The sequence below is a fragment of the Tiliqua scincoides genome, chromosome 16 (genome assembly GCF_035046505.1).
Source record: "Tiliqua scincoides isolate rTilSci1 chromosome 16, rTilSci1.hap2, whole genome shotgun sequence".
NCBI lineage: Eukaryota > Metazoa > Chordata > Lepidosauria > Squamata > Scincidae > Tiliqua > Tiliqua scincoides.
In genome coordinates, this window is record NC_089836.1 from 6,021,732 (window position 1) to 6,035,218 (window position 13,487).

The following is a 13,487-nucleotide window of genomic DNA, read 5'->3' on the forward strand; positions in this document are numbered from 1 at the left end:
AAGGCCCAAAGGGAGAAGACACGGGTCACATTCAGCCAGAAAGCAAGGTAGGGGCAGCCTCAGAACCTTTGCCCCAAAGCCACAAACAGCTGCTGTTTGCTTCAGCTGGTTTTCACATCTGGGATGCGGGCCCCCTCCTTACACAAAACAGCTGGTCATGCTCGCCTGGAGGGGGACAATGGCATCGTTTTTCCAGTGCCTGCACCAAGCGAGCCACTGCATCTTCGATAGCTATGCAGAGCCCTGGCATGCAAGAGCACATCCATCCATTCCCTCCCTCCCTCCCCAGCGCTTTCTCTCCAAATCACCTAACACAGATAGGCGCAAGCTGGTCCACGCTCACCTCCAATGCGCTCATTAGGTACAATCTCCTTCCCCCCAAAGATTTAGTGGCTAAAACTAGACCATTTAATGAGCTAACCTGAAGGCTAAGACCCCCACCCACCCATCCACCCACCCACCCGTTCACAGACAAGTGCTGGCAAAGACATTTCAATGTTCTGGTGATCACTGGTAGCAATGCTATGTGTGTGAACTTGAGTCAAAGGCACGTTAAGGCACCCAAAGCCCCAAATTCATCAGCTGGCATGAAACACGTCCATGAAGACTCCTGAGCGCACCGAAGACAGGACACCAGTATTATGTCACCTGCCTTGTCTCCCAGTTTGTGGCTGCAATATTAAAGAAAGCCAGTAAGCAACTAAGGGCAGAGACACATGGAACCCTATACAGGGCTATCTACTTTGAGGATTTCTGGGCAAATAGTAGCAAAGATTGTGGATACACACAAGAGAGCCAGTCTGCAAGCCTTCTTCAGGAAGGGCTACAGCCTGGGAATTGATCCGACAAGCCTTCCCCATAAGCAGTGGCGGGAGACAGTCCATGTACCCCACATTGCTCCCCGGCAAAGAGCACTTAAGCAAAAGCAAAACATTGCTGGTCATTTGGCAGGTATTCATCAAGCGCATCCTCTGACGGCAGCCCTTCGCGTGCCAGTTCTGTGGCCTGTCACAACCCATTGCGCTCCACCGGGAGATATGCCGTGATACTGATTCCAAAAGAGGAGGAGGCTGCAATTCCAAGGGAAAGAATTTAATTTATAATTATAATTAGAGATGCTTGTTTCCAGGGAGTACGACAGAATTACAGCCTCAGTTGGACTGAGCACAATATGGGCTTACTCCTGAGTAAAATAAACAACATTGATTTCGAACACCTCTAATTATAAGGTCAATTTTGATTTTTTTTTTTTTAAACCAATGACACCGCTTTCTGCTCTTCTAACTTTTGGGAAACACCAAAATCAGTGAGAAATAAAACTATCCCCCCCACCAATAGGTGTCCTGGTTGGAGTAGAGACTTAGGGAGATGGAGCCCAGATCCTATACAATGTGGCACCCAGGAAAAAAATCTGTTTCCTGCAGAGTCACTAAGCCCACATGTCAAGCTCCAGTGGCAGGTGGGTGCCTCCACTGGCGCACCCCTTCCAAGAAGCGCACCAAATCAGTACAACGCAAGCAATTTTCGAGAAGGACGGACAGACCCTGGATAATCACCAGGAACACATTAGCTGCAAATAAAAGAGCTGCGGGAAAGCCAATTGCTCGGAGAGCCAAGAACCGCGCAGTACTTTCTCATCAGAATGGCTGCCTGCAGACATCCCATAAACTGGCCGGGTGCAAGAGATTTTAATTGCTTGTCAGTTTGCGAGTATGGATGGAGCTGGCACCCTGAGCTGATATAATGTACCTTTGAGGGATGCGGAACATGGAAAGGGAGGGAGGGAGAGAGGAAGGAAGCGGGCAAAAAGTTTAAAAGATGGGCAGCTCTGGGGAATGAACCGTTTTCTATTCATTCCTCTCTTCTTTCCTTCGGAAGAACACACGTTTGCTGCAAAAATGGCACTGGGTTTACCTTGTGTCTGGAGCTATGTTCACTGTAGGGCGGGGGGGGGGGGTCAGCAACCAGATGCCCCTGGCCCAAATGCAGTCCCTTGTAAAGCTGGGAAGATCCCAGCTAACTGGGAAGATCATTTTCCTTCCTTGCCCAGACTGAGGCAGGCAGGAGATGTGATGAGGTTAAGCTGCTTTAAGGAGACTCATTTCAGAGCATGTGGTTCATTAACTGTGATGAACGCGCTGGAGGGAGCCTCGCTGGAACAAGCTTGCAAGAAAGCCCCTAGAAAAATAAAATTAAACAAGCAAGCAAACAAACAAAGAACCAATTTTTCATCTTTGCTTTTTGTTTGATTTTATCTTCCCAGGGGGGCTTTCTTCACAAGCGGCACAAAAGGTGCGGAAATATTGCCGGGCTCCACTTCATCCATTTTTGATGCATCAATGCTGTGAAACTTGTTGGGGGGGGGTAATCTCCAGTGCACCAGCGAGAGCGGGCACATTAACAATCCCTCCAGCATCCTGTCCGTCGGAGGAAATGAACTGTGATCTCCGAATCAAGTCCCTGCAAAGCAAATTAAGCCACATCGCCCAACGGGCTCCAGGTCACTGGAGCACAGGTACCGGGGAAGGTGGGGAGGGGCTGGTGCGTTCTGCTATAGCCAGAGACACATCACTCAAAAGTCGGAATGACTGCACAAGGGTGCACAGTCCTGCCTCCAAGTAATGCAGACAACGACTGAGTGTGGCGATTCAATGGTGGGGGGAATTGTTTCGGAGCAGGCTCAGAGGCACTTTCTCTCCTGTTTGTGTGTTCATCCCACATACGACAGGGCTTCAGTAAGTGGGTTTTGTGTGTTCATCCCACATACGACAGGGCTTCAGTAAGTGGGTCCTACTCAACCATGGGCTTGGTATCCGTGGATTTGAACATCAGCGGTTCCTAAGCCCGTGGCCGGAGGCCCTCAGAAGGGCCTTCCTGGACACTTCCAAAAGGCACTTCCGGTTTGTCGGGGCAGCCCCTCGTGGATTTCATTATCCGCAGAATTCGGTATCCACGGTGGGTCCTGGCATGGATCCCCAAGGACCCACTGGGGGGTTGGACAGATCAAAGGATTCTGGGCATGCCCAAAGTTTCCTTTCTTCCTGGATCAGGCCAGGCCTGCCAGCCAGACACTGGCTTCCTCAAGCCCTTCTTCAAGCCCAGCCCAAATTAACATCCCTGTCAAGTCCCCTTTTAAAGGCATCTAGACCAGAGGCCATCCTGTGGCAAGGAGTTTCACGCACTAATTACGTGCCGGGGAAAGAAATACTTTCTTTTGTCTGTTCAAAACTGCTAAGTCCACAACTGCTACACCATCCTGGCTCTCCACTTGAAGAGGGCTATCGTCTCTCCTCTTCCCCAGGCCCCACTTAGCTAGCAAAACATACTGTGGCAGTGAATTCCACAAGCGAACAGTGCGCCTGCACGCATTTTCTTCCATGTCCCATCAATTGACCATCTTCCACTGTCATCAAATGATCTTATTTCAGAGGATGGGGGTTACACAAGAGAGCTCTGTGAAACCATCCCTGTATCAGAAATGACCCGCCCTTCGGCTCTCCCCCTCCCCAGCCTCAGCCTTCATTTCTGGGAGGGAGGAGATTGGTGGCCTCGACATAAAACTCATAAACCATTTTATGCCCAGTCCTTGCTCCTAATTAGCTGCACAAGCCCCTCTGTGTAATTACATGTGCTGGGTCACCATATATAATTACATACCCTTTTGTTGGGCATTGACAATTATGAATCTAGCCACATCCTTAACAGTGAAAAGAGCTGGAGGGGGGAAGCACGGGGGCTGTTCATGCCTCCACCTCATCAGGTACATTCCAGTTAATTGCATTCTACTCTCCCCCCCCCCCACACACACTTTCCAACATAGCTTGTTCTCCAGCAATCAAGCTGCGGACGATATAATGTGGTGGAAGCCTGTTTTGAACGGGCCGTTGGTCCTTCGCTGCTCAGATGAGACTTAATATATCGTGCATGCGATATATCCCGTATGGGCATCACCCGGTGCAGCCATCACCCCCCTAGCAATGCCAAAAGTTAGAGGTGCAGAAAACGGTGTGATAAGTATTAATTGTAATCACTTTAAAAGTGCACTATACTACATAGGCGATATATGGGTGGTATAGTGTCAGCAGATGCGGCCACAGTCGTTACCCACTAACCCCCTTCCTCCCCCCCCCCGTTAAATAATAAATCAAAACCAAATAAAACGGTTTCATCTTTTCACAGATTTTCTCTCGCCAAGAGCAGAAAACGGTGTGGTGTGTTTTTATTTCGTTATCACCAAAAAATCACCCCTCTGCCTACACAGCCACACCCTCCATTCAACTTTCCAATCCCTGGCTGTGACCATCCAAGCTCTGCCCTTTCCTGGGCTTCCAATTTGAGCTGAGTCCCCCCTCCCCTTTTGCTTCATTTATTTTTTTATTGGGGGGGGGTGTGTGTGTGTGAGGAGCTTCAGTGATGACAGCCAATCTTTGAAGATCACAGCAAGAATGAAAGAGATTCACCGCTGGGTTGCAGAGGCTGCTGGCTGCAGATTCAAGGAGGCAGCAGGAGGGGTGTTTATTCCTGGGACGAAAGACCGGCTCCACGGAGCCCTGGTTCCTGCCAGGGACTGTTGCACAATCTCCTCTCCACCGCTGCAAACATACATCGTTGCAAAATAAACTCAGGACTGAGCCAGTTGGCTGAGGAGCAACCAGTGGTGTCACTAGGGTGGACGTCACCTGGTGCAGGAGGCCAGCACGTCACCCCCACAGTGTACCTCCTCAATGCACCATTGCCCCACCTCTGTTGTTTTTCTAAATTGCTATAACACTTGATAGAAGAGAGATATTTCAATGCCAACTTATTACTTATTTGTTCACTTATTTGTTTTGGAAATGCTGTGATTGAATCTCAAAAGCAAAATTAAAATCTTACCTAATTCCTTTGTTTTGTGCGATGCTGTGATGAGAAAGTCTGGAGACGGCGGAGATTACCTGGCAAGGAAAAAACGAGAGAGAGAAAATATGTTCAAGATCTGGGTTCTGGGCACAAGACACCACATTCTCCTAAACAAAAAGTGTCCTAAACACTGCAAAGAAGATTTAAATGGATTCCACCAGAATGGAAAATGAATTGCCTGGATTTGACCTCCCTGAGCCACCGGGGCAAAGTTGTCCCTCTGGCACCGAGTGCTAATTCTGCCAGCCAGCTCAGTCACATAACCTGTCTGAATGACAGCAGCGGTCTTTGCCACCCAGAGGTAAGTTGTTACCAGGTTTAAAACAGAAAAGCGTCTCTCAAACAGGATTGGGGTGATGGCATTATTAAAACAGAGGGATTAGGCCTGGGTTGGATTCCCCCATGTTTCATATGTCCGCTGTCGGATTAAGCAAGGGGGACGTTTTCAATCCATCAAAGTGTCTTTAGCAGGTTTGCCTTGGCACATGAATGGACTGACCACTCCTTTGCGCGGCAAAGGTGAACAATTCCAAAGCAGAGCAGAGACCGAGAATGCTGCAGTCGTGAAACGCACATGCTGACAAGGAGGGTCACTCTGGCTCTCTCCCATCACCCGCCAACCCTGCCTGACTGTGATTGCGGCTGACACACGACACAGCTGTTGGGAATGAAGCCAGGCGGTCACACGCACACGCTGACCTAGCGCTGGTCGTCTAGGGCAGGAGGTCTGGTCTAGAGGGTAGAGCCTCCGTTAGCCCAAAGATAACATCAGAAGGTCGCCAGTTTGAGCACACCTGGCAGCTCCCTGAACGGTTGAGAATGGCGAGACCTTGAAGTAGCTGACAAGCCCAGCTGAGTGATTCTACCTGCTCTTGGTGTGAGCAAGAAGCGTCTTGGCTGCCCTCCATGTGAGAGATGGAGCTGCTTGCCAGCCTGCGTGGGAGAACTGGAGGCCAGAAGTGAGACCAAACCAGGAAGAGCCATTCTGAAATGTGGTTGGTTCTTGAAAGAGAGAACCTCTATGATTGTAAAATCCCCTTGAGGGATTTAGAAACGCCTGCCTATGTAAACCACCTTGAATAAAGTCATAGGAGTAATCCGATGACAGAAAGGGTCGGTATATAAATACCTAATGAGTGAGTGAGTGAGTGAGTGAGTGAGTGAGTGAGTGAGTGAGTGAGTCAGTCAGTCAGTCAGTCAGTCAGTCAGTCAGTCAGTCAGTCAGTCGTGCAAGAGTCACAAGCGAGGACCCCTGTCCTCAACATGGAGATTCCCAGTCAAAGCTCTGCACGCACCCTAACTGGAAAGTTCTCCAAACCAAATCCGATATTCGGGCTGCAATCCTATAGATCAGGGGTGCTCACACTTTTTTGGCTCGAGAGCTACTTTGAAACCCAGCAAGGCCCGGAGATCTACCAGAGTTTTTTTTACAATGTTCACGCCATCATAACATATAACATTTATGTGTACAATGTATGTTGGTGTACCTTGAGCCCCACTGAGTATAACAGGACTTACTCCTGAGTAGACATGCCTAGGATTAGGCTGTGAGGCTGCAATCCTAGCCACACTTACCTGGGAGTAAGCCCCATTGGGCCTTACTCCCGGCGTTTCCTCCCAGAGGCACCTGAAGGGGGGGGTCGGCACTCCGTGATCTACTCATTTTGCCTCGCGATCTACCGGTAGATCGCGATCCACCTATTGAGCACCCCTGCTATAGATGCTTACCATCTGGTGGGCCACTATGAGATACAGGAAGCTGGACTAGATGAGCTTTTGGCCTGATCCAGCAGGGCTCTGCTTATGTTCTTAACTTAAAGGCAACACCTGAGTGCTCTTGAAGGTTTTGACACGGCTCCTTCTGTAGAACAGCGCCCCGTTCCCCTCTGGCCTACACCCCTGGCAGGAGGTCGTATCTTGAGCGGGGAGTTCCCCTGGACATCCATCAGGTTTGAACGGAAGCAGGTGGTCCCCAAAATCTAGACAGGCTCAGTGTCTGTGGACAAAGGAAAGATTCCATCCGCAGATGAAACCACTGGGAATTTCACCGCAAACTCTGACAGAAATGGGGGGAAAAAATAATAATTGTGCCCAATTAATATTTTAGACAACCAGCAAGGCATCCAGCAAAGGGGAACAGTGTCTCCTGGCAGCCTTTCAATCCAGCTGGAGGCACTGGACAGATGGCCAGAGATTGGCTCTGCATTACAAAAAAAAAGGCTTGGAATTTTAAAAGAGGCAATTTTTAACGCACATCTATTCAACCCAGAGTGCCGGCGACACGCAAGTAATGGCACAGGGGCTGTTCTGAATAACTAATCTTGTTGGAAACCGATCTCCCTCCCCCCAAAAAACATCTCCCAGCGACAAATCTCTTTTACTCAAGCACTGAAATTCCAAGGAGAGCTCAATTGCTGCAAAATTGGAAAACAGCAGATGTTCCCCCCAAAAAGGGCAAGTTTGCAAACTTGAGAGATGGGATCCGGCGGGGAACGCGTCTCATCTGTCGCTTGCATTCTGCCCGTATAAGCAAAAAAAACGGCTGCAGCTGAAACTCAGCAGGCACGAAAATGTGTAAAATGTGCTTTGAAATATTAATAGTAATAATAGTTCCTCCCTTTGCTTCAGCACGCGGATAAAAATGCCATCTGCGGCATCTGTGTTCATGGCACTCGGCCTTGCGTAGAAAAGGCAAGCCTCTGCCTCAAGGGGCTTGCAATTGACATGCTGAAGCAAGGAAGGCTGGAGTAAAGGAGGGAAGCATTTGTGATGGGTTCCGGGATCGGGAACAAGGCTTGGCTACAGTAGGGTTTGGACAGATTTATTTCAGCACGACCCACTGGGCACTCGAAGTGGAGAGACGGAGTGCTCGGGGTTGACGTCAGGAGCGCAGCCAAGATGCCCGTTCATCCAAACGTTTTCTCAGCACGCAGCAATTACAGAAGCAGCAATTATTGGCAATTAAGTGGCTGAGGCCAGGCCTTGCTCTGCATTTGACCCTACTTGAAGACATGCTCTAGTAATGTTATACTTCAGGGGACAAGTGTGTTTTAATAGAGACAAAACCTGCTCCTTGGAAACTTTTGCTGTCCTCTCTTGCAAGCAAGCTCTGTGTCTGACACACAAGGCCGCCCTTTCTGAAAAGGCCACAGCATCCATCTCTGCGCTTTCAAGGACAAAAATTTGTCATCTTCAAGTGGGCCAGGTAGAAGCAAAATGGAAGCATTTGTCATCCACCTCTGGAAACCATTTTTGAAATGACAGCACGACGAGTGAAGCAGACGGCATTTGTATGCCAGGAAAGCAAAGAGACCGGGCCACTGGAGGAGAGGAGAAGCTGGACCCCGTGACCTCTGGGTCTGACCTCACCTCAGAGCTCAAAGCATGACCGATTCAACCCCAACACAGGAAAGTGGACCTAGCAGGACTGGATGAAAAGGTGCAGGGAAACAGATCATTTTCGATCCTATCACAGCATTTCTGGGGTGTTTGGGCAAAGACAGGATTGAAGGAAGGGAGGAAGTGTGGAGGAGAAAAAAGCACAGAGGAGATAGCTGAGTGGGCAGAACCAGTGGCTCACTGTCAATCAAACCATTGGACACAACTGCTTCCTGCTTCAGAGATGGGTTGGCCTTGTTCAAACCTCATTCGGGCTGGGAAGTGTTGCGTTTTATCCTCTGGAACTCCTCTCCACATGACACGAAACACCTGAGAACGTGGCACTGATGTTGCACTCATCACAGATCCAATCTCTTTGATCCCCTTGCCATTCCCCTCTCCTTTTGGTCGAAAATGAGAGGATAAGCTCCTTGGGGCAGGGAGCAGCCTTTTCGCTTAACACGAGTCCGCAAAGCGCCAAGTTCCTATGATGGTGTTAATACCGATGACGGATGTGGAAGCCAGAACTGGGATTCAAAAGGATCTTGACAACCTTGATTGTTGGGCTAATAATAGTAAAGATATTAAAGATGGCCGTCACCCACTGATTTGGACAGGACAATGGCTGCTCACAATTCCTGCTCGACACTATTTGGCCCAGGAGGTCAGGCGCACCGCATCCCACCCACATTGCTCCACATCTCAAATCCTTGTTTCTTTCAGGCGCAGAAGGAAGGAGTTCCCGTGCCCAGCGTGGCTGGCTGAACGAACATTGTTCACAGGGCAGCAGATCCAATAAACATCACACGCGGCCCCGGTGAAGAGTGGCATTCTCTTTCCCCGATCACATCGTAAAGGTTAGAGCCGACAGACGCCAGTTCTCCTGCCCACCCTTAGCCTGTCAGCTTCCATGAAGCGGGGGGGGGTGTTATGCCTCTGTGAAGGAGAGCATAGCATGCGCTCATGTGTTCGCCCGCTGCGCACGGCCGTGCAAGATTGGATGCGACACCCACAGAGGCACGCGTGCTTCGCGGCATAAGACTCTGGAAGGAGGCCAGGCTGCCACCCACTGCGCTTCCACCAACCATCAGGTCCTCTTAGCGTCGGACTCAGTGGAGACGTCAGGCAAGGGATACAAGTGTTCGATCACAGGAGTGGCACGGGTCAGGGGGGGAAGCAATCAAATCCATCCTGTCCTTCCAAGCTCACAAAAAGCTGCCCTCCCTTTCACCTCTTTCACCTCTCAAGTTGAGCTCTCCCCTACCTCTCCCTTTATTCAACACACAATGAACTTACGGAACTCACTGTCACAAGATGTGGCGATTGCCAACGGTTAGTTGGCTTTCAAAAGGGGACTAAACAAATCCTCCAAGGAGCAGCCAATTGCCTGATTTCCTTTGGGGAGCTGAGGGTTGACCACAAGCGACCAACGCCATGTCAGCCCACATATGGCGCCCAAAACACGACAACCCACGTACACCGGATCAAATATTCTTGGCTTCCTCCTGCCACCAACCAAGACGTAATTCCAATTGCTCTTCTTGCCCCGGAACATGTGTTTGGAAACCAGGGGGAATGTTAGGTGAACCGCTGCAAGTTTTTTTCCCCCATCTTTATTAATTCATTGCTTCAGGCAGTCGGGAGGCAATGGAGGTTGGCTGCTTCGCGTGCGATCCCTCCAACCAGAAACTCCGAAACTGTGTGCTACACCCATGTGCTGCTTCTGGGCAGGAAATTCACCCAAAGCTTCCAAGAGCCCCAAGGCACGCACCTGCAGAAGAGGCTGCCCAGGGTGGCTCTGCATGAATCCCTGCCAGTCAGGAAGCACAACGAGATCAGTGACTCATTCAGAAAGTCCGGCTTGTTGGTTTGTGCAAGGATAGAGTACTCCTGTGTTGACATAACTGCCTTGGGTGAGAGATTGAGGTGCCTCTCCAGTTTTAATACAGACAATAAATCTTCCTCTGTCATCAGATGTGTAGTCCAAACTGGCCTTCGCTGGATTTTAATGGATAACAGAGCCTTCTGGAATCTTTTAAATGGGTTCCAAGGCAGGTTATCTAACCTTCCCGCTTGGAGCAGAAGTAATCCTAGTTCAGTGCTAACCTTAGACCCTGAGCTTTGAAGTCTTATCAAATTTCTAGAAGAAAAGTCCATCCCAGTTTACAAGCCACAATGGGTATGTGCAACCTCCTGGTTTTAGAATGGGTTACTTCGGAATGCCAGACGCAAGGAAAGCCATCACACGTGAGCTTCAACAGTGCCTGCAAATTCATGGACCTAAGCCAATTTCAAGATAAAATTGCCCACATGCAAGCTGACAAGTAAACCGTCGGTTGTAGAGGACCTTTGAAATGCTAAGAGTGGCAAAACCACTAGGTTTAGTGACAGCTCACCCCTTCTTCAATCCCTTCACTGGTCCTCTGTCCTTTCTCAGAACTTGCGTAAGAACATGTGAAGAGCCTCCATGCTGCATCAGGCCAAAGGCCCATCCAGTCCGGCTTCCTGTATCTCACAGCAGCCCGCCAGATTCCTCAGGGAGCACCCAAGACCACAAGATACGTGCATCCTGGTGCCGCTCCCTTGCACGTACCCATCACTCATGCATTTAAACAAAATAAGTTTACACCAAGTCCTGAGCTTTGCTAATTGAAAAATGCAAGTTGGGGAAGGGTTAAATGTCCCCGAGCCAAACGCTTAAGACAGACGGTCCACTGACCTTTTTAGCCACAGTTCAGAATACATGTCAGGCTAGGTTAGGGCTGCGGAGGCATTCTGGGGACAAGCGATTACACCTCTCAAGATAATAAGGTTAGAGCCTCTCACAGGCTCCAATGGCCGGGAATGCATTTTCCAGCTGAAAGCATCGATTTGTGGAAGGGGAAAAAGAAATTCCATGCAAGCAGAAGCCCTGTGGAACAAAGGGGGGGTAGAACACCAGCCGGACGGAGAGTTAAAGGTGTGACCTCATCCTTTGCCTCGCCACGCCAACACTGAGGTTGCTGGTTTGGGCCACATATCCACGAAAGCAGGTGTACAGATTTGGTAAGGAAAGATTTTGCGAGTTTGCCTTGGTGTTGGTGGGTGGGCGAGTCCACGGCACGGTTTTATGTGCCCAGGGTGGCCATTAGTGCCCAACTGGGTTTGCCCCATGGCTTCCCAAACAAACCAGAAGCTCTGAAAAAAATTAAAATAAGCATATCCCCACCCCAAACAGCCTACAAACATCTTAGATCATGGAAGGATGGCTCAACTACAAATCTGGATACACCCCCAGTGCTATTGATACAAAAACTGACAGTGCCACTCAGCGATTCTCTCATGCCATGTAGCTACCTAGTCTATTATTATTGTTGGCAACCTTCAGTCTCGAAAGACTCTGGTATCGCGCTCTGAATGGTGGTTCTGGAACAGCGTCTAGTGTGGCTGAAAAGGCCGATTTGGGAGTGACAATCCCACACTGGGAGCAAGTGCAGTCTGTCCCTGGTCTGTCTCCCTGGCTATGGGCCTTCCTTCTTTGCCTCTTAGCCTCAGACTGTTGGCCAAGTGTCTCTTCAAACTGGGAAAGGCCATGCTGCACAGCCTGCCTCCAAGCGGGCCGCTCAGAGGCCAGGGTTTCCCACCTGTTGAGGTCCACTCCTAAGGGCTTCAGATCCCTCTTGCAGATGTCCTTGTATCGCAGCTGTGGTCTACCTGTAGGGCACTTTCCTTGCACGAGTTCTCCATAGAGGAGATCCTTTGGGATCCGGCCATCATCCATTCTCAAAAGAGCAGTTAATTGAATTAAAGAGGCACAGGGAAAGACAGACAAGACATTTCTCTCCCCTTCTCCAACATTTGGCAATATAATTCACGGTAGCGCAATGAAGTTGGCTGATGGTAGGCACAAGAGCCAGTGTGGTGTCACAGTTAGTGCTGGGCTTGGACCAACACGAGTTCAAACCCCCAGTCGTGATTATATCCAGTGGTACTTAGTTACTTGGATCATGTGAACTGGTGCTTGTGGGGGGCGGGGCGGGACAAAGGTTGGGAAACCCCAGTATATAGGACAACATTCAGAAGGAGAGAGGAACACTACACACATGCCCAGGGCAACAAGATAAATATTCTAAGCAATAAATAAAATTAAGGAACACTTCCAGCCAGCCCTGATGGGAGGGGCTGGCTAATTCCTAAATCTCACTCGAGCTCACTTAACTGCCAATAAAGCAGTGCTCGGATGTGACAAGAGCATAATTATGGAGAATTTGGAGTGGGGGGGGGGCAGTTTGCTTCACCATTCCATGGCACGGGTTCAAGTTGCATCCCTGTTAGACCAGGAAGGGAGAGTTTGATGCTTGCTGCAGAGGGAGTCCGAGACTTGGAACTGAATCCCGGCCAAGACATTTGCTCTCCGGCTTGCAGAATCTCTGCCCTGGGACCCGGCTTTATGGAGAGCGAAGTTCTCTGTAACCTTCACAGTTAATTGCCGCGGACGCCAAGCAGGCAAAAAGGGACGACTGCAGGATTTGGAATTGTCTCATCAGCAGAAAAGGGGAGAAGGGGCAGGATTTGTGGGAAAGTGAAGAAATGAGGGACACAGAGGGCAGGGAAGGGCTGGAGGCTGGGGGAAACGCTGGGGCTTGTGCTGATGACTGGGAGGGCAGCTCCGTGAGACTGGGGCAAAGCAGAGGGACCTACCTGGGCCTTAGATCTCCCCACAAAGAGAAACTGGGGTGACCCTGTAACTGGAAAACCTCTGGACTGGGGAGACCTAGTATAATTGCATGGGGTGAATAATTTAGAGCTCAAGTGGAAAATACGGGACGCAGCACTCCTCCTTCCCTCTCCAGCACCAAGAAGAATCCCTCCGACCCTGCGGTCCATGCAACGTTTGCTAACAGAACATTGTCCCCTGCGGCGGGTCTCGGCTACCACCCTCGGAGTTTCCCCTCCCCGTTTATTGACCGGATTTTGTGAAACAGATGGAACACCCAGCCCCCCGTCAGAGGCAAAAACCCAGCTATTCAAGGCTTGCTTCCCAGAAAGCAGCTTAAACCCACATTATGCTTAATCCCTTTCGATCAGGGTCTCTGAAGGAAGCAGGGAATATTTATAATTTTTCCCCCCATCCCTTTGGCCCCAGAACATTTCTGGACAACTGACTTTCTAGAAAGATAACTGGCTCCGGCTGACCTTGGCCTTGCGCCCTTTTTTTATCATCTAATTTC

At 49.9% G+C, this 13,487-nt stretch overlaps 1 protein-coding gene across 2 annotated transcripts in view; it reads right to left on the reverse strand.

Moving 5' to 3' along the window:
• VAV2 (vav guanine nucleotide exchange factor 2) overlaps positions 1-13,487 on the reverse strand; it is a 126,689-nt gene that overhangs the window by 33,798 nt on the left and 79,404 nt on the right. For both annotated transcript variants that reach the window (XM_066610596.1, XM_066610597.1), the window contains one exon: positions 4,876-4,934. In XM_066610596.1, the coding sequence (XP_066466693.1) occupies positions 4,876-4,934 (59 nt within the window). The remainder of the gene's footprint in view (positions 1-4,875; positions 4,935-13,487) is intronic.